The sequence below is a fragment of the Pleuronectes platessa genome, chromosome 3 (genome assembly GCF_947347685.1).
Source record: "Pleuronectes platessa chromosome 3, fPlePla1.1, whole genome shotgun sequence".
Taxonomy (NCBI): Eukaryota; Metazoa; Chordata; class Actinopteri; order Pleuronectiformes; family Pleuronectidae; genus Pleuronectes; species Pleuronectes platessa.
In genome coordinates this window covers 5,055,871-5,081,044 of record NC_070628.1, presented here as the reverse complement: position 1 = coordinate 5,081,044, position 25,174 = coordinate 5,055,871, and the positions used below count along the sequence as shown (strand labels likewise).

Sequence of the window (25,174 nt, the reverse complement as noted above, 5' to 3'; positions counted from 1 at the left end):
GGCAGCGAGTTTAGAAGTCAAGGAGGTGTACATGTAGCTGGAAGGTTGCCGGTTTGAGTCCAGTAAATTAAGAATGCTCTTGCTGTCAGGTATCATTAAAGAGGCATACGGCTAGAGACCCGATGGAGGTTTTGCAGTTGTGTCGCAAATCTACTTCGCAATCCACGTCTGGCGCCATTTTAAGAGTTCGGCTGAAGACAAATCACTCTATGACCACTGTAAAGAAAAACAGATACCTGGAAACACGTCTGCACCGTCTGACACGTGCACTTTACATCCTGTTCCCTGTGTAAAGTCTCCAGGATGAATTTGTTTCCAGACTTGGTTTAATGAGAAGTTTGACATTTTGGGAAATTGGCTTGTTTGCTTTCTCTCATGTCTCCGCATTAAGTTTGTGGCTGGATCCGGGATGCGATTAGCTTAGTTTAGCTTAGCTTAGCATAAACACTCGAAGCTGCTAGCTGTCCAAAGTTTTAGAGGGAAGCACTGATCTGATATTGACATTAGATACTGGACACATTCTAGATAGATTAATATTTGACAATAGGTCAAATCTCTTTAGATAAATGTGGGTTTGTTTGTTTGCAGGATTGCACAGGATCGAAATTTTCTAATTCTTTAACATGGTCGTTCTTCAAACTTTTCGCTGATATCAGAGAATCATTCATGGATCTTGATTTATGAGTGTGTGTAATTTGGTGCTGGTCCAAGTTAAAAGTTGGAGAAACGCTGGGTTACGTGCTCAGCGTCCGATAGTTGTGTTCCAGCATAAAGCCTCTCTGGATGGATTTCATTTCTCAGTTCTGAGTTCAGTGCATGTCTGAAAGCAGCTTAAATCTGCCATTGGCGATGTATTGCACACAACTTTCTCCTACCTCTCTCCTGCCTCTCTCCTGCATATCTACATGTTCAAAATCCCCTCGCCCATAAGAGAAAAACCAACAACAACCGGAACCCTGAATATGTCAAGGTTTAATAACGACGTGGGTCATGCGCTAGGACGTGCCTGCTTGTATCCTACAATAAATATAGTTTAAATTAGCCATTTTAATGCTCCATATAAAATACGACCAAATCTCTCACTAAAACAGCCTCCTGACTCAGTGCATCCTGAGTGAGAGGTGTAAAGGAATACAAACAAACAGTGATGATAGGTGCAGACCAGACCATACTTGGCTTTTGACAGGCTGGACAGAATCAAGTGTGAGTTCATCCTCAGCACACGACAGGCTGTTTGCTGTCGGCTCGTGTGAAAACTTTAATTAACGTGTTGTTGCAGAACGGTGACAGAGACAAATCAAAACAAAGTACTGATGAGAAACAAACATGTCAGGGCTTTTCCTCACAGACAAACTATTCACTGCTGTTAAATGCTCTGTTTCCAAATCCCCTCGAGGATCGTTGACCCCTCAGTCGACACATTTCTAATTACTTATTGGCAGATTTGTCGGTGGTGTAAGTCTTAGCGGCTCCTGCTATTTCAAGAATCCACCTTTAGAAAAAGAAAGCAGGGTGACGGTAAAACTGAGTCAATACCAGACCGGCTGAGGTGTTTGCAAAACAAACAGAGGGCCGAGGATGTCCTGGGCATCTCTCTGGTGTAAATAGAACGTGTAATAATGAGACAGAGAATCAGAGGTTTGCTGAAAACAACACGTGTGTGAGCTGGGTCGTCTTTCCCAGCAGCTGGGAAGCATTTCCCTGCAGGTTTGGTCCATTTCACTGCAGAGTTTTTCCGCCTTTGGTTTCCTACTGAGAGCTTTTTTGTTTTTTTTGTTTCTGCCTTTGAAACAAATGTCTGGATCTTGAGTCACTCGGACTAACAAGAACTTACGAGTTGAGTCACGGACCAGTCAGAGCAGCGTCCCTGGTCTCGTGCTCCGTCCAGGGTATCATATCGCAATGGGTGGAAAACTACTGCAGAACCTCGGTGAGGCTCTGAGTGAAGGCGGACCACAGAAATGTAGAGGATCACAATAACGAAGGAGCCTGGATGCAATGCTTCTCAGAGCTGTTTCCCTCAGGAGCAGAGCAACAACACAAATTCTCAACAAAGCAACAATCTCTTATCATTGACTGAAAGGTCTTTGAATAGCAAACCTGCTCTATAATTAAGACCTTCTGCTTAATTGTGAAATCAAACTTGTCGCTCTATGTTTTTCTCCCCTCTGCTCATTCCATTGATTGATTATTTGATGGGATTTTTTCTTTTTGATAAATGTGACAGCAGCCATCTTGGCTCTGTGGCAGTAGGAAAAGTGCATGTGTTACTAATAACGCTGCGGATCGCTGTGCTCCACTCGAGGGTTCCAGTAAGACGTGACAGTGAGCCAGGGTGACCAGTGCCAGGAGCCTGAAACTGAAACTAAATGGAATTCAGCCATCATCACTTCTATTACTTACACATGTGATTTTCCTACTGCAGGAATTTCCTGTGACGTTCATTCTTTACATTCAAGAAAAACTCTAACAGGCACACGGCGTAGTTTCATATACTCTATAAGTACTTAAATACAAATTCCATCTTCATTATATGTGATACAACAAATGACACGTTACACAAATAATGGTAAATATTAGTTTTTGCTTTGTTGTTGCAATATTTGTTGTTTGGGAAAGGCAGCTGACCATTAGCAGCTGTGGTAGTGCAATACATTTGCAGTGTGTGGTTGTTTTGGATCATTGGAGTTTTATTATTATTACTCAAATTGTTATAGTGTTATAATCATTTAAAGCATTATTTGTTTTTTTTATAACTTTGATTATTCGTCACGGTTCAGGTTGAAACGTGTCCATGGAGTGAACGAGTGGAAATAGATCTGATGATAACTAGAATTTCTTAGAGAAAGCAAACAAACTCTGTCGAAGACCTTTTTCTGAGTTTTCTCTTTGCTTTGCCATCCTCACACATTTTCCCTATTGATGCAAAACCATTCTATTCTCACTGGGAGACACTGGGAGTCTCACTGGGAGGACACTGTTCCTGTGGTTGTATCTATACCAGGTATCTGATGTTGTTTTTTTGCGATGGATCCGACTCAGACCTGTGGATCTGTGTGACTGCAGCTTGTTGTGCTGCTGCCTAGTGGCCGGAAAAAATAAACACATGCTGGTTTAATCATTCTGTCATTGCTGTTTCTGATTCTCATGAACACAGAGTCCCAAGTGGCAGCAGAACCACATTCAGTTGATTGATTCCCGTGGTTCTGTGTCCCCAGGTGCAGCAGCAGGAACCAGCAGCAGCCATGCTGTCACTGGACGAGCCGCTGGACTTGAAGCTTCCCTCGGGACGGACGCACGTCCCGGTGAGATTAGGAAAGAGGGCGTGTCCTTCGTCCATCTGCGCGCCGCTCAGCACCACACGACCACGCCTGCTGTGTTCCACCTTCCCTTCACCGCCCTCCTCCCCAGGTGAGAGCTAACCAGAAGATTTCATAAGCCATGTTCCAACTTCAGGAATCGTCCTCTGGAACTATTGATACATGTGCGTTTCTACAGCAAATACTTTGGTATGAATAAAGTTCCCAGTACAAATGTCCCTGCAGGTCGGGGGGGGGGTCACACTTTACAAAAACACCAGAACATTGGGGGCGGGGCTTGTACTCCAGCATTTTATATTTTTAGAAGCCAGTAGAAAGCCTCCATCAGACGTCCTGAGTGTCTTTTATAATCAGAGGGAATTTCAAACAGTCTAAAGTCAAAGTTTATTTAAATATTGGTCCACTTCTCTATGGCTGCAGCTCCCCTCACACACGGACATGTCTCGGCTGATACCATGTTGCACTGAGCTCATACACGTGATAATGCAATAGCATAATAATGGATCATCTGTTCTCACTCTCCCAGTAATTTAATTTTGTAAATCCAATGAATGGTCGTCCTCACATAGACATACATTGTCCCCAGAGTGTGATAACAAGAGCAGCATGACACTGACATAAAGTGTCCTCAAAGACCCCCCCCCCCCCATGGCCTCTGTGACCAGATAACATCACACTTCAAGTATCTCATTAAATGCTTCACCTATATATATTTTCTTGGAGTTAATTAATGCTGTTTTACCCTCGTTAGGTTCTCTGGTATCAAAACACCGGTTGTTAACAAATATGAATAAATATTATTTATTTTATCATTGGATCAAATGACTAAGTGACATTTAGAAGAGCAAAATGTGCAGAATGTTGGTTAAAATGTCTCAATCATAAACTGAATAGAAAGATGGACGACATGACAGCCCCCCCTCAACGTGAAGCAGTATCAACTTGACTGCCCCCTGGTGGCAGCTAGCTGCAGTACAGGTCATAAACATATCAGAGACGCTTGGCTTCATTTCTGTTCAACAGGAGGAAGTGGAGCCACGTCCATGTTTTCATACAGTCTATGTTCCAAATGTAACTACAGCTCATGATCGCTGACAAACCTTTGAATAAAACTACAGGATCCACAGAAAGAGTTTAACGATCCCATCCTATCTCCTCGTAGATTCCCAGTCTCCCTCTCATGAACGACCCGGGTCCTGCTTCACTCCTCCGGCCATGGACCTCAGCCTGTCCCCGTCCTCCCGCCACGCCTCCTCCCTCTCCCCGTCTCCTTCCTCCCCCTACTCCCCGTCCCCGTCCTCCCCCCTGGAGTCCCCTCACAGCAGCCACAGCCCCCAGCCTCACGTGTTCTCTCGGGTGAGTCCAATGTTTAAGGTTGTCCTGCTCAGTAGCTACAGTATGTGGATTTTGGATTCTGTGTATGAGTGGCAGGATTGTGTCGGGGCCATGATCGGATCTTTAGAGTAGAAATATAAAAGAAGTGGTCTGACAACCTAAACTATTTATTTGTCATAATAAACAAATCCTAAAAAGATGAAGATCGAAGAATTGTGACTTATTCCTGGAAAAAATGTAAACATGCCCCATGTTGCAAGTCAATGTATAAAAATCTGCCCTTTAATTTGCATCCACAGCAAAATTTTATTGGTTGACAAATAAAAAAAAAACACGGCTTGGTGGAGCGATAAGTCCCACAGGTGTTTCTCTTTAGAATTGAAATGTGTCATAATAAATATCAGAGGAAAAGATCTCAGGTGTCAAATCAGAGTCTATTAGTTGCTTGTTAGTACAGTGTAAGGTAAAATAGTGTAAATCAGTTTAGCTTTTTATTTCCAGTGTAGACATGTGAGGCTAATGATCGTTGGTTTATGTCCGAGTCGTAGCCCCCCCCCCCCCCCCCCCCCCCCCCCCCGCCCCCTCTTGCCAGTATGTGTTTCGCTTAAATTGAAATGATCATAAGAACCAAAATCCGCTGTTTCGTAAAAAACAATACAAGTGAAGGAAAAACTATCTTTTGTGTCCGCGTGTAGCAGCTTCATCTTGTGTGTAGACAGGATCAGGATAGTGTCACCGGAGGCGAGTCGTGACTGAATTATGCGCCGCTCTCCTTCGACAGCGTTGATTTGAATCTGGATCCTGGGAGTGAATCTAATTTGTCGGTGCAGCGTCTGCACACAGTCAGTCCAGAGACTCCAAATCTAATTCCTGCCATATTCAAATGTTCAAACATCAAACACACACGCTCCTTTGTTAGAGAGTACGATCTTTCCTCCTGGCTCAGATTTATTGTTCGGCTCCGAAAGTACCTCTTAAGAAAATTGTCTGTTAGAGACGTTGGTTTTTTCCTTTCCATCTACTGGTTGGGTTCTTTGAATTTCCTTGAAACTATTACTGCTGCTTTTTGATCATAATAACTCACTGGGCTGACTAGTGTGAATTATTTTACTAAAACAGTTTGAGCATCGATCCCAGTTGTAACTAGAGAGAAAACGGTGTAAAGATGTATTTAATTAAGTGACCAAAACTGTCATGGTTGTCAGGATCAAATTTGAAATGGTTTTCAGTTTTATCTCAATACTGTTAAAATGTGCTAACATGTTTAAAAAGTACTGCTACACAAATTTAATTTACATATTTACTTTTCAATAAATGAATAATTGCACCAACAGTAAATGTGCATTCTAGTTGTTTTTGTTGAGTGACACATATTCGGGGGGGTTAAATATCAACTTAAATCAGATACAAATGAACATTACAAATATGAATGGATTATATTAGTCTTCAAATCCTGGTTTTATTTAAGTGCCAGAAGTGGGAAGCGAGTTTTGGATGATTGGAGATTGGTATGAATGTTTTTTTTGACTTTCAGGAAGCAGCTCGTCATCAAGCTGTGGAGGGCGGAGCCTCACCGCAGGGGTTCCCCTTCTACCTGCCCATCGGGAGCCCGTCGAGGAGCTACAGCTTCGCCTCGTCCATGTTCATGGGCCAGAGCCGAGAGAAACCAGTTTCACCAGAGCCGTCACTGGACGGTCAGCTCGCCTGCCGCTGGATGAAAGTAAATATAAATATTAAAGCAGAAACACAAATAAACAGATGAATCAATATTCGACAAGTTTTGGATTCATTAGATTTCATGAGTACAGGTGTGTGAGCAATGCATTTTTCCACAGGTTTATTAAAGTTCACTTTACAATGACGCCACACAGAAAAAACATAATTAATCTCTGTCGAACATTGAGCTAACAAATGTGAAGACACAACAACAATCGAGCTAAAATGTGTTCATGAATTAAGAAAACATGAACTTAAAAAGTAAATCATAAGACTACCACAGAATAAAGAAATACATGGTCCTAATTAACAGGTAAATTCAGATGTAAAAGGTTTTTGATTCGGAAAAAATAAATTAAATCAGCTCAGTGATATTTGGGCTCTCTCTCTCTCTCTCTCTCTCTCTCTCTCTCTCTCTCTCTCTCTCTCTCTCTCTCTCTCTCTCTCTCTCTCTCTCTCTCTCTCTCTCTCTCTCTCTCTCTCTCTCTCTCTCTCTCCTCTCTCCTCTCTCCTGCAGTGCCACCTGCTGTTCGACTCGCTGCAGGACCTGGTGGATCACATCAACGACTTCCACGTCAAGCCGGAGAAGGATTCTGGGTACTGCTGCCAGTGGGAGGGCTGTGCTCGGAACGGGAGGGGTTTCAACGCCAGGTATGTTCACACTGGTGTAACCGCAATTAAACTGTGGTTAAGCAAATATTAAAGGAAGATGTCGATCAAACAGAATGTGTGTGTGCGAATCACGATTACAAGACGGCATTTCATGTCCTGTAACAAACCCTGTTCAAATATATGTCAATATTACAAGTCATTGGAAGTCTGCAGCTACCAGTCAGCTTCCTCATCAAGATCCAATCACAAGAGGACAGCTCTAAGTTCCTCAGTCCAAACCTACATCATTTCTGTTTGCAATGACTTAAGGATGAGGAAGAGCAGGGTGAGGAAGATGAAGGGAATGGCACCAAAGATTGTCTGGAGAAACAAACTCTGATATATGCATGCTCACATAAAGCCCTACTGGAAAAGCAGCTACACAAACTTGTCTCTTGATCACTCCAGTTCAAAAGCTATGGTGGAAAAAATGCAATGATTGTGTAGCTAGTGTTTGAACAGAGGCCTTTAGAGGTAAAGATCATTTGAAATACGTTCACCATTGACCAAATCTCAGTTTTCCAAACTGAACGTTTCAAAAATCAAAATTCTCTTGTCCATGTTGTGCGTTTTTCCTCAGATACAAAATGCTGATTCACATCCGCACACACACCAACGAGAAGCCGCACCATTGTCCCACCTGTAACAAGAGCTTCTCACGCCTGGAGAACCTGAAGATCCACACCCGCTCACACACAGGTGAGTTCACGGTCACACAAAGGGAGGAGGAACGGCAAAAGGACCAGTGAGCTGATATTGCTCTATTGTCTGATGTGTCAAACAAAAGACTTCAGCCAACAAGGAATGAACACCAACAAGTATATCTGTGGATCCCAAGCCTGCTCTGTTATACCACACAACAACCTAAGCGTCCGGAGGTCGAGTTGTACTTCCTCTAGATCAGAGGTATTCAACTAAAAATGAAAGAGGTCCAGTAAGAGACAATTTCTTGAAGCAAAGGTCCATGTAATGTTTAGGGTGATATATATTGAAGTAGCCTAGTAGTTATATCAACATCTGCATGTACTCACCACCTGACTGTCAAATCAAATGAATTCAGTACAAAATGTATTGTGACATAATGTAGAACTGACCAAATATGTATGATTGCAGATATGCATAATGTCCTCTCAATAACTAAATAATAGTAGGGCTGCATTTCAAAATAAGAGAAAATAAATAAAATGTGAAAATTGTGCATGTTCAAATAAAAGGGCTTGACTTCAGAAAAATAAAATAAAGGGAGCAAAAGCTATAATTTAAATTTTTGACTCAAAAGTCAATTTTACAGATAATAAATCTCAACACATCTTAACAATTGAAGAGCTTTAGAATCACTTTCTTCCCCTCTTATATCCCACACATTTGTGTGAAGGCCATTTATCTGGCTCAAACTGCTTCTATCATTATTGTTAAGAGTACAGCTGTAATTTGAAATGCTTCTATCTTTATTTATTTACAGCTCAGTCAGACACAGAATATAGCTAAAATATTGAAATCCTGACACTTGCCTCTAACTCTCTCATCTGTCTGCACTGTAGATTCACAATGTTAGACTTGATTGGCTGAGTAGCATCACGTGGGATGGCTCAACTCGCATGCAATTGGTCCTCATCCGCTAAACCACTACCGTAAAGACTGCAAAAGCTGCGCCAGCTACAGAACAGAAGCGCCCGGTCAGATTTTAAAATCATAACCTTCTGTTTTGGATGTAGTCAAGTTTGATTGTCTTTTCGGCGATCTGCCAAGGGCGTGACCAACAGTGGCGAGGCTGATTACGAGGAGCTCACTAAACCACATTCCACATCCATGTTTTCCCTTTACAATAATCCAGGTTGTCATTCAGGAGATCAGTTCAGTTCAGTCTTTATTATGCGGTCTGAAATTTGGCAGCAAAACTAGACTATCCAGGGATCTTTTCTTCTCTGTGATAGCAAAGTGCAGGTTGTTAACAAAAGAGGAAGAGAATCCTATTAGGTGTGCCTAGAACTTGTTTCCCTTTGCTGAGCTATCATCAGGGGCATTGTGTGTCACTCCAGCTACTGGATTAGAAAGTGAAAGGTCAATGTTTAGTGATATTTACTTAATGTTTTAGTGGTTATATTGCAGTTTATTAGTGATAAGAGAGAGGAGAGTGGAGAGGCGGTGGACTAGTGGCATTGGGCTATGGGCACAAAAGGTCTCTGGTCAGTCTCTGGTTCGACTCCACGGAGAAACAACAGAAAGACGAACCTGGATTGATCTGTCCAAAAATCCAAGAGGATTCTCCCTACCCTGTCTAGTGCCCCTGAGCAAGGCACCTTACTCCCCCAACATCTGCTCCCCGGGCGCCGTACATGGCTGCTCACTGCTCTATGTGTCCTGCACCAGATGCGTTAAAAGCAGAGGTTAAATTTCCCTACCTGCATGAGTGTGCATGTCTGTGCATGTGTTTGGGACAAATAAATGTATCTTAATCTGAATCTAGAATCTTAGGCACACACAAGAGGCTTTGTTTATTGCCTCTTGTGTGTGTTGGTTCACATTATTTATTGTGTTGTGTTGGTTATTTGTCTTCCCTAGAAGTTCAGATGCACTAGACCAATACTATTTGAACCTCAGCATCTGGGTCTCAAAATTTGTAAAATCATGCATTATATGTATATTTTTTTAAATAATTTTTCAGTCCGTAGAAATAAAGCCTGAAGAGAACAATTTTCGGTTGTTTTGTGCTGTATAGACTATACAAATAACTTTGCATTTTTAAGTTTGGTACTTGTACTTTTACTTTTGATACTTAAGTACATTTCAACACCAGATACTTTTGATACCTAAGTACATTTAATATGAGCTAGGAGTTACTTTCAGTTAAGATATCTGTACTTTTACTCAAGTATAGATTTCAAGAACGTTATTCTTAAATATACCGGTAGAGATTTACCTGTTGACCCTAAACAATCTAAGAGAAAAATGCATTCAATGTCAAATTGGGCTTTTTTAATGTAGCCTAAGTCCCATCAACTAACATGGAGGAGGGTTTAAGACCCGTACTGGAGTCAGCCTCAAGGTGCGATCGAGACTCTTTAGCTCCACTTGGGTGTACATCTTAGTTTACCAGCTATGTTCGCGACGCGGTTTACTTGTTTACTATGTTTACTTTTGTTGAATATAAAGTTAATATATTGTCATTTTAGACACATTCACTTTTTCACTCTGAAGACGAGAGAGAATAAGGGAAGTGAGGGAGGGGATGGTTGATGTATGACACAGCAGAGGAGAAGAGATGGAATGAAAATTTGTTTCCTCCAAACAGGGAAATCAATCATTTACATCCCAGCAAACATTAATCCTTTCCCCGGATAATGTTTATGGAGCTTGAGTGTTTCCTTTTAGATCCCTTGTTATGCTCCGAGGTTTATCAGCCTCATATTCAACAAGGAGAAATGAACAGGATTCCTTGTCGATTCTTTCCCTGAGTGAGATTATCTAACCACATCCGCAGGCTGTGATACTAATAATACATTGATATGTGACATTGTATCACGAACAGGATGAGAGTCAGCCAACACCCATGCATTCATTCTTGTGTAAACTCCTCATAGCAGTTCAGTGACTTTTTGAGAACACACGGATCCTGTTCAGTGTTGAAGGTCAATGACGTGTTCACCTGTTGTTGGTTATTGGTGGTTTTACTCGCCCCCCCCGTCTGTCGACTGGTGGTTGGTGAAGATCCAGATCATCTGTAAAGTTTTTCAACATTTTCCTTGATGAAAACAATTCTGGCTTATTTAGGGGACTGATGTTTATGTTTGTGTGAAATTTGCTTCAGCTCGTTTGAACTCAAGGGGACGGCTGGATCTGGAGGAGGCAAGATACCAAACCCTAATTTACGAGAGTGTGTTTCAACGTGTGTGAGAACCCTTGAGGGTCATGTGGTGAAAAGACCAAATTCAGGCCCGAAATCAAACCAAGCCGAACCAACCACCCCCACAGAAACATGGTGATACCGAACCACATCATTCCAATCTTCTAATGATAGACACACTGACACACAAACGACTAATTATGAAACTTTTGCATAAAGGTCGTGGCTCCGGGTCTTGGTGTTATTTCTGTGTTCTGATGATAGATCATAGAATTTAAAAGGTTTCTCAGGAAATTGTCGTTGCTCTGGATCAACGTTATCAGCCGTTGTTGCAACGCCCTGTCGTGGAATTCTGTCATGCACCTACTAACAATGTTTATGTAAACAAATATTGTACACACCTTGTCTCTTAGCCTCTGCGGTGTCACCTCCTCAGACTTTCTCTGGATTTGTTTGTATTAATACTGTGATCAAATAATCCATTGTTTGAATCTCTCCCTTTTTCCCCAGGAGAAAAACCCTACATCTGCCCTTATGAAGGCTGCAGCAAGCGTTACTCCAACTCCAGCGACCGCTTCAAACACACCCGCACCCACTACGTTGACAAGCCTTACTACTGCAAGATGGCAGGCTGCTTGAAGCGCTACACAGATCCCAGCTCGCTACGCAAGCACATAAAGGCCCACGGGCATTTTGTGGCCCAGGAGCAAGGAGCAAGACTGGGGTCGGGACTGGGCCTGCTCGGGCACCAGAGCGCCGCTGAGCTGCCCTCTGTAGGCGGAGCCCACATCATCATACCCCGGGCTGCTGCAGCTCTTCTCGGGGGTCTCGGAACCTCTTTGCCTCTCTCCGCTTTCTGCCATGCCAGAGCCCTGGGTCACCACGGGGTACCACTCTTCTCTGTTGGAGGAGGCAGCAGCATGGGGCCTCTCGGGCTCTCAGACTCCCCTCTGTTGCACTTTGGACTATCGGCGGCTTCGATGTTAGGGCTGGGAGTTCTGGGAGGTCTGGGACGGATCGTGGGGAAGGAGATGGAAGGAGAAGAACAAGAGGATGAAGGAGACTTTGGGGAGGTGTTGAACCTGTCTGCAGGGGTGGCGACGAGACGTAATGACGCTCTGTCCTGGGTGGTTGTCCCCCCGAGGGCGCTCTTACTCAAACCAGCTGTGGTCAGCTAAGAGGTGCACTCTGCAATTCAAGAAGAACCAGGGAGTGTTTATTTGTGGTTTTCTTTGTCTGTGATTGTGTGCATATGTCAGGACGTGTGTTTTCTCTACAGAAGTACATAAGAAAAAAAAAGGTCAACATTCAAAGTGAGCAAACAAAACCAAACACACTCAGTGTCTGGTCGCACACAATCTTCTTACACCACGCATGTTTCAGTTGTCTCACAATGAAAAGGGATGAAAACATGTATGGTTCAGTCCTGCAGAAGCATTTTTACCTCCTGAGATTTTCAAGTGTCCTTCTAAGATGAAGATGTACAATCAGTCATGGTCGCCAGAGGATAAATCATACTCACTCTTTCCTGTGCCATAATAAGGGCAAACAATCAACAATGCTAGTCCAAATTAGCAAATGTTAGCATGCTAATATGTTAGAGAAAACTATATACTTTTTATCATCATATTAGCATTGTCACTCTGAGCATGTAAGCATGCTCATGTTAGCATTTAGCTTAAAGTGACCATGCTAACATGCTATATTAACCATTGTACCTTTAACAATCATCCTATTAGCATTCTCACTGTTATGCTAGCAATTAGCATAATACGCCCCTTGTGCCTACAGTCAAGAGCCGCTAGCGTAGCTGCAGTGTTAAGAACAATATATTTAACTTAATTATATTTAACGATATCCGTTACAATCCATTACATGGAGGTGGTGGCAGATGTTTTAGAGGAAGATGTCTCAAAAGCTCAGGAGATAAAACATCTGTCTGCTCGGTCTGTTTCCAGAGAAGTGAGGAAAACATGTTTGATTCGGGGGAAGTGATCCTTTCATATTTCTTGATTCATCCTCATCTTCTCGTTCATCTTTGTGATCAATAAGTATTTTCACGACAGACAATCAATTGTATGAGATTTACTGGACCAGGTGCACCAAGCATTTTTGCCCTTGTTATTTTTTGACAACCCCCACTCACTGCTTCACACTGAACATACAGATACAAAACAGCAGGATGGTGGGGCGCAATGGGAAATACAGTCCGTGATGTACAGTTAATTAATACGTGTTGGAGACTTCTTCATGATCGGCCTGTGCTACAGCCATTTATACGTTTCCTTCAGGCAAAGAGTTTGTGCAATTAAGGGGTTGAAATTAAAAATAAGATTTTTTTTTAATGAGATTCGGGAAAATGACGACATTTTAGTTACGTGTAGGTCTAGTTGGTCGTGTACTTACAAAGATTAAAGTCTATTTAAGTTATTCAGAATCAAACCCTTCACGTTCTGACTCGTAGTTCGATCTTTTAAAGACGTTCACAGTGGATTTAATCCGACATGTGCAATATGAATTAAGATAACAACCTTATTGGTTTGACTCACAAGAGCTCCAGCAAACATTTTAAATTACCCCCTTGGGGGAACGCTATATCTCCGGAGGCCTATTGCCATGCTCATGCTTTCATGACGCAGTTATCTCTCTGGGTTACTGATGGTTAAATGATGTCAACTCTCAGCCCTGGTGTTGTTTTGTCTTGACTCAGAGACCTTAACACAGAAGAGATGTGGGACATTTACAGCTGAGATAACATGACAAAAAGTTGACCATGTGATTTTTCAAGTCGCAATAAGAAAGAACGAGAAAAAGACTGTATTGACGTAACTGAATGTAGGTTTGAGTTGAACTCCTTCGCTTGCAGTTTATTGTAGCTAACTCCTTGCTCTGCTTATCAGTACAAAGACAATGATCTGGATAAGGTCAGCCCTGCCTTTCCGGCAAAAGGAACTGAAGAACACATTCTACCAGGAACAACCTAGACAAAGGTGTGTATTAGGAAGTAATGGGTACACATTTGCTTTTGATAGTTTTCTAAACACAAAAAGGTACAAGAAGAAGCCAAACAAGTGTTTGAAGAGTATTTTGGAAGGGGACATGTTTGACAATGGCCACAAGTGGCCTGTATCTGTGTTGTTTTATCTTGTATTCTTTGTTTGCACATTGATTTATCCTAATCAGTATTTCTAAAGTGTCCAAGTGCCTCGTGTTTCAAGTGAAATATATCACACGTTATATTGAAAAACATATATTACGCAAATGTAAAGTGTATGAATCTACTTTTCATTACATTTTAGAGAACTGAATTTTAATAGGTTGACAACAGATGTGATTTGCACATCAGGGCCGCTGCAACACTTTTTAAAGACGTCACCGGTGTTGACTTTCACGACGACTCTGTGAAAATAAACACCAACAAATGAAAGAAAATCTGCTTCAGTCTCCTGTTGTGTTTGACAGCGAAACACCTGAACTCCACTTGGCGAGCAGAAACAGCCTATTCCAGAATGTGACCTTATTTGCAGTCAGTGAAAACCGGATTATCGAGCGCATTCTTTTTTAAATGTGAAACTTTCTGTTGAGCTGTATTCTTATCTTTTATATTGTGTCTCTCTTTCTCCCATGAGTATTTTCCATGAGCGCATTCAAGAGCTTAATCCGTGTTTGATTCCTCGGTCGACTGTGTAAACTTTGGACTTGACGGATAGCATTAACATAGAACCTGTAGCTGGGAGACCAGGGATGGTAGGAGCGCTTGTTTTATTATATCTGTATCTTGGAGATCTGCTATTCACGTACAAATCTGTGTCTGCTATCCCGCGGAGCCGTTGTTAGGTGGGGCACTAATGCTCAGAATAGAATCGTCTCAGCACAGTGACTCTGATGGAGCCGCCGCTTCGCCACACACATGCTGGGTCAGTGTCAATAGTGTTCAGCCGTCCAATGGGCAATACAAACAATAAATGATTTACAGGAGGCGAGGTAATGACACAATAGTCTCATAGTCGCACTATAACTGATATCACTGATTGGCTCATGCATTTTGTCATACCAAATGGATGTGTGAAATGTTTTATCACGGTTTTGTCATCGTCTGCTCATAAATAAGAGTTTAATAGATAAAAAGTTCACTCAAACCGAAAGTTTTACACAGTTTAAATCTATGATGTGACTCTCCCCCCCCCCCGCCACAACTATTTTCTGTTGAAATAGAAACCTCCAGGTATCGTGGCGTGAGATCTGAGGTATTTTTGATTTAAAGCAGAAGCACAAACCTGAAGTTCTCTTCTCTGGTGACTTTTCACTGTGAAATACCAGGTAAGCTCGGGAAACACCCGTCCTGCCTGTTTCCACAGACGTCAGAGGTCGCAGAGCTTTGTGTCACACACTCCTCCTCCCCCATCTCTGCTTCCACCCCTCCCTCATCCTCCCCCTCTCTCTTAGTGAGTCGCTACAGGGAGAAGGACGTGCGCGTAGCCACACGACTGGATCACCTGGATTTAATGGCTCAAGCAAAGTTCACAAAAATAAGGACGAATTAAGGGATAAGGGAGGGAGGGAAGGAAGGAAGGCTAACGGGAGTCATGGGGAATGGAAGAGGTGTCTCAGGTGCTAATGGCCTGAAAAGGTAAGAAATTCTCAATTCCTTCAAAATAAAACGTTTAGTCCCGATCACTTGGATTTAGTTTAGACACTAAAAACCTTTAAGATGACGATTAATGTTGAATGATCATTAGGTGCTGATTCAGCATCCACACGGTTGTTTTACTGTTTCTTTATTATATCGATTTCAATGATATATAGAATACATGAAATAACTGAGTGTAGACTCTATAATGCCAATGAGTTGATAATACAACAATTAGTTAACCACAGTAATTATCTCTCATGGAGAGAGTTTGAACTTATCATCATCAGCCGTTCCCTCTGTCTGCTGCAGGTCTCAGATGAACGGGCACATTAGGTCTCCAGGGTTTTTAGTATCTGTCTGTAACTGACCAGTTGCTGCAATGGTCCTTGTGACAACTCTCTGCCCTAGTGTTTAATGGAGGGTGCTCTCTCTCTCTCTCTCTTTCTCTCTTTGTCTCTTTGTGTCTCTTTGTGTCTCTCTGTGTCTCTCTCTCTCTCTCTCTCGTTCGAAAGACTTCCTTATTTTTTACATTTTGGGTTAAATGCCTCAGCAGTGGTGACAGCCTCAAGAAAATCATTCGAAATTTGGCACTAATGTTGACTTAGATTCACATTTACTCCGGCTCATTTACTGTTATTTTGTTGTTGATTAATTAGCACTGTTCCTATCAAATAAACAAAATAAATGAAATGAAAAAAACTTATGTTGATTCACCTTTCAAGTAATTCATCTATGATAACATAGAATTCAAGATCAGTTCCAATACAGATTCAATCAGTAGCAGTGTGAAAAATTGTGGCATGTTTGCAAGTTAATAGAATACAATTTTTTTGCAGATGCACGAATCATTGCTGCCGATCCATAACTATTAGATAACTATAACATTATTATCTGGGAAATATTTTTTGTTAATAAACTATGTATGGCCTGACGTCATACATCAATACATAACAGCTGTCAATCATGATGTTTCACTATGTTTAAGTCAAATAACTAAATACAAACATGAACACCTGAACATAATCCGTGTGATAAGAAGTACCTAAAGTGACAGACACCATCTGTGAGAAATGTATATTTAATGTGTTCATCATCATATGTCTATGGTTTTTATTTCAGCCATGTTTCCCAGCACGTTCACTGTGCAGCTGTTTATATGGTTGGTCTGTGTAGTGTTAGAGTCTTATCTGTGTCTCTCTCCTCTTTACAGTCAGGTTGTGGAGATCCTGGCTCCTCGGAAGAAACCTTTGTTTCACCGCTGGTTCAAGATCCTGCTCGGCCTGGTGTTCCTCGCCGCCTGCTACACTCTGTACAGTGGCTCTCTGACATGGAGGACCTCTCCACTAGAAGGGCAGTACCACAGGCTCCTTAATTGGACCAATCTGCTTGCAGTCCGGCTTTCTGACAAAATTCATTCAAGCCCCACATATAATCTCAGTGAAATCGAAGAAGCCACCCAATCCCACACTGAACTTCCTACATCACTTCCTACAACACTTCCTACTGCAGCACCTACAGGAACTCTATACCACCAAGCCTACGCACGCAACTACCACTTCATTATGAATAACCCAGAGGTGTGCAAAACCAAAACCCCTTTCCTGATCCTGATGGTTCCAGTAGCACCAGGTAACGTACAAGCCCGGGATGCCATCCGGCAGACATGGGGCAACCTCAGCCTGGTTCAGGGGGAAGTGGTGGTAACTCTCTTCATGCTTGGACTCTCTAAAGAAGCTGATGTGCAGCAGCAAGAGAAGCTCCAACAGGAGAACCTTCAGCACCACGACCTGATCCAGAGCAACTTCATGGACACCTACCTCAATCTGACAATCAAAACCATGGTGATCATGGACTGGCTGGCTACCTTCTGCCCAACAGCAGCGTACGGCATGAAAATTGACTCAGACATGTTCTTGAACATTGACAATCTGGTGATTATGCTGAGTAAGCCCGGTATACCCCAGGAGAACTACCTGACAGGGATGCTTATGTGGAACAGGCCAGTTGTCCGTTCATTGGACTCCAAGTGGTATGTCCCTGAGGAGATGTACCCAGACCCCTCGTACCCGACCTACACCCTGGGCATGGGATACGTCTTCTCCAATGATCTTCCAAGGAAATATGTGGACATCTCAATATCAATAAAGCCCTTTAACATAGAGGACGCCTACATTGGCATGTGCATGAAAAAGCTAGGACTTGAACCCACATCTCCACCAAATCCCTCCCAGTTCAAGGCCTATGTCGGGAAATACGACCGCTGCGAATTTTCACAGATCATAACCTACATCCTTGGTTCTGCAGAACAGTTGATAAATTACTGGACAGACTTGAAAAGGCCTGAGCCACCTTGTTAGGACACTGACTACTACAGATACAGAGAAATCGTTTGACTTGAAGGGGTTGGGCGACAGAGTCCCGGGAAGTGTACTTATTTGTAGAATTATTTTTCCTTAGTTCAGAATGTGAATGAGCCAATTGTGATTCAATACATTGGTTTCTGAACAAGTGCACCAAATAAATATGAGCATTTATTTACTTGGTTGAATTTAAAACTCCCAAAAAACCTTATGAAGGATCTGTGTATTTGTTATGGTTTTGTTTCTGATAGAAATGGGTGGAAGTGGAAATGTAATCAGGGTTTCTGTATTGTCTATCCTGTAGTTGTATGCACTATACATTTTTTACGTTTTATGCAATGATGCTGCACAAATGTTGCCATTGGTACATTTATGGGAAGAAACGTTGAATATTACAACTGTTAACTCTCAGGTAACCTTTTAAGTGAAAGAAGCCATTGGCCACTGACACAGGTTATTATTTTCCATTTAGTTTTGCACACTAATGCATGTTTTTGAAATGATAGCGATAAAACAAACTACTAAGGAGTCCTTTAAAAAATGTTGGAAAAGAAGGTGAGCGTCTGTTTGTGCTCCTGCTCTTTGTTGCCCTCTTGTCTCACCTGTAGCTGGTTCTTCTACCAGGTGGACCTGACCTGGGAATTAAAGCTGGTCATGGGACGTTTGGGACGTTTGGTTCTGCTGTTTTTATATATTGTGTTGAGTTGTATATTGGTGTCAATAAAGCTCATGGCTCCGGTGGTTTCAATGGTTTTCTGATTTGAGTTCGTCAATCCCCATCGATGGGCCTTATTAAAACAGACTGGGTTCCACTTTTACTACAGTGTCTTTGAAGGGTTCAGGAAGTCGAAAGTCCAAGATAGATGGGTTTGTTTTAAACAGACTTTATTTGCATGACAATTCTTTTTTGATTAAGTGTCTAGAAACTCTAGACACTGATGTAGTAAATAAACTCATACATTTCTTTACTGGTCGAACCTGAAAGTCCAGATTCCTGTGAATTGGAAGGGCCTTCAGGCAGGGAGTCTATTCGTGGGCTGGAGAGAAGCTTGATTTTTCTCCTCTGGGTTTTACAGCGGAAACAAGAAAACGACGCAGCGCAGAGGTCTGTTAGAAAAGGTAACGATACTGCGCTGACTGCCCATTGGTGACCTCCACAGTGCACAGGGGTGGGGTTGCTTAATTCATTTCCCCCATTCTTGATTTATGATGGATTCAAGATGATTGTTACTTAGGTTCTAATTAGATCAATATTGCTTTGGCGATGGTTTTTGTTTGTATGTGACATTTCACTTGCCACAAGATGTTTCTGTGGTTTGAGGTGAGGACGTCGCACCACAGAACAACTGGTGTGTGCAGGTTTATCTCCTGCATCTCCTTCAAGAACAAGTTGGTTAATGTCAGGACTGTGCGGTATGAAGATGTGCATCTTTCAGTCAGTCGATAACAACCAAAGCCCCGTTGGAACAAATGAGTGGATTCAGAAGGTGAAACCCTGGAGTGCTCCTCTGCCGAACATACAAGCTGCATATTTTGCATTGTAAATATGAATTGATATTAATTTGAATATTATAAATTGAATCTTGGAGGATATGCAGGTGGTAGATCTCGTCTTATGTTTGGAATTAAAAAAGTGATCTTGGGCTCGAAAAGGTTGGTGACCACTGATTTAAAGGGAACTCCTTCGGTCTCATAGATCCATTGTTGCTGTCGTACCTTAGGTTATTGGTTGCTGCAATGACAGTGAAATGATCAGAATGTTTGCTGTATCCTAGTAATGTTTTTCATGTGTAAACATCACAGGACCCATACCAGGATGTGGCTCAAAGTGTTGGATGTAAGAGAGCACACAGACCATTTGCTCTGTACACAATACACCAGACGTTTAACATTAGATGTTGTGCAGCATGAATCTACAGGAAGTGTTGCCAGTAATGGAGAGTTGACTTTCGAGTGCCACACCCATGTTCCCAGCAGTCAGGGGGTGTGTGTGTGTGTGTGTGTGTGTGTGTGTGTGTGTGTGTGTGTGTGTGAACACTTCCTCTCATGTCTTATCATGTTGATTTATTAGTACTACTTGTGTTTCAGCTCGGCGGTTCATCACATCCATGGACAGGAGATCTCGTTGCATTGAAGCTCGTCTGGAGGTTCTGGGTTCGCAGGTCTCCCCAGAACACGTGACCTTGTGAGGTCATCGGATCAGGACGTTCGGATCACACGATACCGCTCGCAGGCCGGAGTGAAGTGGTGAAAGCTGAGTATGTGGACTTTGTTTCAGGAGGATGAGTCAGATAAACTTCCTTTATGATGTGTAATAATTAATACGTTTAATTTAAGCAGAGCCGGACTGATTCATTTGTTGGATGTTCTAAAAAAAGACGCATCGGAATCTATTCAACAATAATATGTGATGCTACTTATCACTTTGTTTATTGCTTTAGATAGAATTAAATAACGATCATTAATTATATCCAATGAATACAGACGAGTAAAGACTGAACTTTGACAGTTCAGTCTTTACTCTCACTCCCTCCCCCATGTCGCCAAATGTTTTGGTAATTATAATTACTGAACTAAAGAACACGTGAGTGTGTCACAGAGCTGGTTGAAACCGATCCAACAGGATCTACCTGCTTTACCCCCTTAACTTCCTGGAACAGCCTCTACAATGTTGTGTGTTCGTGTGCGTGTGTGTGTGTGTGTGTTTGTGTTTTACTCACAGCACTGTCAGAGTGAAGCAGTAACATGGGATAGCCTGAGAGACGAAGGAGATTCAGCCGGAGTGAAAAGCTCGGACAATTTCACAATGACCCAAAATAATTAAGCTAGGTTTTTATATCAATGTCATTAATAACATGCCAAAGATTTATTTCTTATTTTTTTTTAAAGGTAATGCATTATTATTATTATTCCTAACTAGAAAATGCATTTCCTGCAAAAAGTAAAGGAGGGATGCCGTTTTAAAAAATATAAATTTGGATGAGAGAAAAACTGCAGAGACAGATACATATATATATTTTTTTAAATAAAAAGTATAAATGGTTTAGAAATAATAAAAAAAGGGGCATTAATGTCCTGAACGAGCTTCAATGATTGAAATCGATATAATAAAGAAACAGTAAAACAACCGTGTGGATGCTGAGTCAGCACCTAATGATCATTCAACATTAATCGTCATCTGAAAGGTTTTTAGTGTCTAAACTAAATCCAAGTGATCGGGACTAAACGTTTTACTTTGAAGGAATAGAGAAGTTCTTACCTTTTCAGGCCATTAGCACCTGAGACACCTCTTCCATTCCCCATGACTCCCGCGAGCCTTCCTTCCTTACTTCCTTCCATATTCCCTTAATTCTTCTTTTTTTCGTGAACTTTGTTTGAGCCATTAAATCCATGTGATCCAGTCGTGTGCGTCCTGCTTCCTGTACAATTCACTTAGAGAGAGAGGGAGGATGAGAGGATGAGAGGATGAGAAGATGAGAGAGGGTCGGAAAAATCAGAGATGGGGGAGTGTGTGAGTGTGTGTGTGTGTGTGTGTGTGTGTGTGTGTGTGTGTGTGTGTCTGTGTGTGTGTGTGTGTGTGTGTGTGTGTGTGTGTGTGTGTGTGTGTGTGTGTTAACACCTCCTTTCATTTTTTGTCTTGTGTTTCAGCTCGGCGGTTCGTCACATCCATGGACAGGAGATCTCGTTGCATTGAAGCTCGTCTGAAGGTTCTGGGTTCGCAGGTCTCCCCAGAACACGTGACCTTGTGTGTTCATCGGATCAGGACGTTCGGATCACACGATACCGCTCGCAGGCCGGAGTGAAGTGGTGAAAGCTGAGTATGTGGACTTTGTTTCAGGAGGATGAGTCAGATAAACTTCTTGTGTAATAGTTAAAACGTTTTAATTTTAGCAGAGCCTGACTGATTCATTTGTTGGATGATGTAAAATAGACGCATCGGAATCTATTTTTACAGATGTTAACATTTTTACTTTACAGAAAAAAGTGGTTCCTATGTTGACATTTATAGAATTGTTATTTATATGTGGTTTTATTTTAGATTTATTTATAGTTGATGATAAAGTTGATGGTTAATCTGTAGACTATTAAGCCCTAATCATTGTCAAATTAACAACACGACTAACACAAATTTGAGGTGTAAAATAAAGGATGAGATTAAATACGTTGATTAATCTGCAGTAACTACTTGTGATCACTGATTTACAATTACTTTCTCAAAGATCAGATAATCCCAATTCACCAAATCAGTGTCTAGGAACTCTAGACTCGAAAGTCTGGATTCCTGTGAATGGGAAGGGCGTGCAGGCAGGGAGTCTATTTGTGGGCTGGTGAGAAGCTTGATGTTCTTCTCCTCTGGGTTTTACTGCAGAACAACAACACGTCGCAGCGCAGAGGTCTGTTGAAGGTACGTTAGAAAAGGTAACGATGGTGCGTTCACTGCCCATCGGTGACCTCCGCAAATCAGTTCCACTAACGATGCGTTTGAAAAAAAGTGATATTGCATGACTTCAAACTTGTGTCGTGTCTCCTGGCGTTTTCTGCTATAATTGTTTGTTAATTTGATTTACGGATGTGCTCGTTATCTCTGTCAGGTGAGTTGAGATTATGATTGAGTTTTTATTTATGCAGTTTGCTTGGACTCTATAACTGTAACCGTGTAAAGTGACAAGTTTCAAGAAATGGACAGATCAACACCAGCAACTATTCTTTCCACCAATTGCACCTTTTTATAAATTCTTAAAAACACCAGCTACTGTAATATAATTTTTTTTAATCACAATCCTTGACTTATTTTTTGGAAATTAGTGAAAAGTAAAACCGATCCAACAGGATCTACCTGCTGAGTCGAGTTTACCTCCTTAACTTACAGGAGCAGCCTGTGTCATGTCGTTGAACTGGCCTCAAATTCTTTGTCTTTCAGAATCTTGAGTGACAAGTTGAGGTGGGTGTGTGTGTGTGTGTGTGTGTGTGTGTGTGTCTTTATGTTTTCACTGACGGTGGTGGAGGACTGAACTGTGAGCTGTTGTTTAATCTGGATTGTTCAGATGATGAGAAAGTGCGGCTGTCGTTGGATAACACGAGACTCTTCTCTTTGCAGTTTCAAAGAAGAACGGGAGGATGCAGATAAAACTAAAGTTTATCTGCTTACTGGGATTGGCGACCATCATCTTGATCACTATGATCTTAAGAAAGACTCCAAGAATAACACCATCTTCAACACCATCTTCAACACCATCACCATCAGGAGAACCACGATGGGAGGAGCCTGGGCCGTATCATGTGGCCTATCCACGAAACTACAAATTCATCATGGACGACACACCGACGTGTAGGACCAGGTCTCCTTTCCTGCTCATGATGGTCTCAGTCTCTCCCAGTGATGTGGCGGCTCGGGACGCCATCCGAAAGACATGGGGAAGTGAGACGGTGGTTCAGGGTCAGGTGGTGGGGACGCTCTTCTTAGTGGGCCGGCCTGGAGGAGCTGATGCTGACCAGCAGCAAGAGAAACTCAGTCAGGAGAATCATCAGCACCACGACCTGATCCAGAGCGACTTCCTGGACAGCTACCGCAACCTGACCATCAAGACCATGGTCATGCTGGAGTGGCTGGCTGCTCACTGCACCAACGCCGCGTACGTCCTGAAGATTGACTCGGTCATGTTGGTCCATGTCCCCAACTTGGTCAAACTGTTACTGGATCCCGGCACGGCCGAACAAAACTACATGACAGGTTTGGTGAGGTGGCACAGCCCAGTTATGAGAGACCCATCAAATAAGTTCTACCTCCCGACAGACATTATTGCAGTGCCGGAGTACCCCCCCTTTCCTCTGGGCAGGGGCTACGTCATGTCCCTGGACCTTCCCGGCAAGATTCTGCAGGTCTCTACTCAGATTAAACCGATCTTCATTGAAGACGCCTACCTGGGGATGTGTCTGAAGCTCCTGGGCATTTCCCCCACCGACCCCCCGGAAAACACCATGTTCATCGTGGACCCCGTGCATCCTCTGAGCACCTGCACCCTCTCAAAGGTCATCGCCGTGACCACCACCAGCATCCCACAGATGACAGGTTACTGGGAGACGAGCAGAGGACCAGACGCTGAATGCTAACCTTCAGATCTTGGTAGTTTAAACTGAAAGTAGTTTATTGTGGGCGGTGGTGGGGCGACTTCATCTCTTATTGAGCCTGGGGGGGGGGGATTTATTCAGAATTTGCATTAAAATGTTTTTGTATGCAAGAAAAATAAATGTAAGGCTTTGAAACCACAATATTCTAATGTTTTTCTCAAACAGCTGACAGATGTTAGCTGTACTACTTCATATCATGATCCTGAACCGAGTCTCTGTCTGAAACATGGTTTGATCCACATGAAGAGAAGTTAGTTATAGACATGTTTGGAGTAACCAACTTTTAAAAAAAAATCCTTGTGGATTCAATCCTTTGGTGTTGTGGTGGAAAGGATCCTCAACGATTCCCAGACATGCACCGATGTCCAGAGAATCTCCTGACATTCTCTAGAGGGGGTGTAGCTGGAAGATTCACAGAGCACGAGTGGAGCCCTCCAGGTAACATGCTGGGAGAGCTGAGCTGGTTTAGATTTAAAGCAGAGCTCAAACCTGAACTTCCAGTTTTTGGTGTCAGTTTGAGATACCAGGTCAGCACTCTAAACCCTCGTCCTACCTGTTTCTACAGACGTCAGGGGTTGCAGATGTTTATGTGACAAACTCCTCCTCCCCCATCTCTGCTTTCATCCCTCCCTCATCCTCATCCTCCTCCAACAGGATCACCTGTTCTTTATCTCAGTCTACATACAGTTTCTGTGTGTGTAAACATCTAGTTGGCTTTACTGATTAGAATTTGGTGGTAAAAAGGTCAAAATTATCTTCTACCCTCATGAACACAGTATTTTTAAGAACAAATCCTTAAATGAATGAAAAGGACCTTATGCTGCTTCACCTTCCGAGTAATTTATATATGATTCAAGAATTGTGAAAGTGTGTCTCCAAATGGAAACCGCCTAGACATACCCTTAGAAAAACATGTGTAAAATATTCATTTTCTGTGGTATTGTAATCATGTTTGAACTTGGTCTAGGTGAGGCTTCGTGCTGTGGTCCCATTGTGTCGTGCAGCTCATAAATCCCAGTTAGCGTCATCTGCAGGCATCTGTTCACCCAATAATAGTCAGGCAGATATTACTCATGTGATTGTTTTAATCTGAGAGATTTCGGGTTAATTTCTGGATGGAGATGTGTCGACCACGTTTATTTACAGTCTATGGTTTGTAACTGGAAACCATTTAATCCCATCAGGT

General features: G+C 42.3%; 3 protein-coding genes across 7 annotated transcripts; all 3 read left to right on the top strand.

Moving 5' to 3' along the window:
- Nucleotides 1-3,218: 3,218 nt before the first annotated feature.
- LOC128437493 (zinc finger protein GLIS2) lies at nucleotides 3,219-14,302 on the top strand (the record flags this gene model as incomplete). The annotated part of the gene is given in 6 exon segments (XM_053419676.1): nucleotides 3,219-3,411; nucleotides 4,483-4,676; nucleotides 6,190-6,375; nucleotides 6,889-7,022; nucleotides 7,603-7,721; nucleotides 11,377-14,302. Coding segments are annotated over 6 exon segments (1,467 nt in total). The 3' UTR covers nucleotides 12,045-14,302.
- Nucleotides 14,303-15,312: 1,010 nt separating this feature from the next.
- Nucleotides 15,313-18,607, top strand: LOC128437494 (beta-1,3-galactosyltransferase 2). Its single transcript, XM_053419678.1, has 2 exons — nucleotides 15,313-15,496; nucleotides 16,710-18,607. Exons 1-2 carry the CDS (start codon nucleotides 15,453-15,455, stop codon nucleotides 17,854-17,856), a joined length of 1,191 nt encoding a protein of 396 aa, XP_053275653.1. The 5' UTR covers nucleotides 15,313-15,452; the 3' UTR covers nucleotides 17,857-18,607.
- A 1,236-nt stretch (nucleotides 18,608-19,843) lies between these two features.
- Nucleotides 19,844-24,129, top strand: LOC128437491 (beta-1,3-galactosyltransferase 5). 5 transcript variants are annotated; one of them, XM_053419674.1, is made up of 4 exons: nucleotides 19,844-20,117; nucleotides 21,508-21,677; nucleotides 22,229-22,264; nucleotides 22,958-24,129. In XM_053419674.1, the coding sequence occupies exon 4, from the start codon at nucleotides 22,978-22,980 to the stop codon at nucleotides 23,968-23,970; it is 993 nt and encodes a 330-aa protein (XP_053275649.1). In that variant the 5' UTR covers nucleotides 19,844-20,117; nucleotides 21,508-21,677; nucleotides 22,229-22,264; nucleotides 22,958-22,977; the 3' UTR covers nucleotides 23,971-24,129. The 5 variants fall into 5 exon arrangements, with proteins under 5 accessions (XP_053275649.1, XP_053275650.1, XP_053275646.1 ...); XM_053419675.1 differs by lacking the exon at nucleotides 22,229-22,264; XM_053419671.1 differs by lacking the exons at nucleotides 19,844-20,117; nucleotides 21,508-21,677 and having other exon boundaries at nucleotides 21,745-22,253.
- Nucleotides 24,130-25,174: the final 1,045 nt, after the last annotated feature.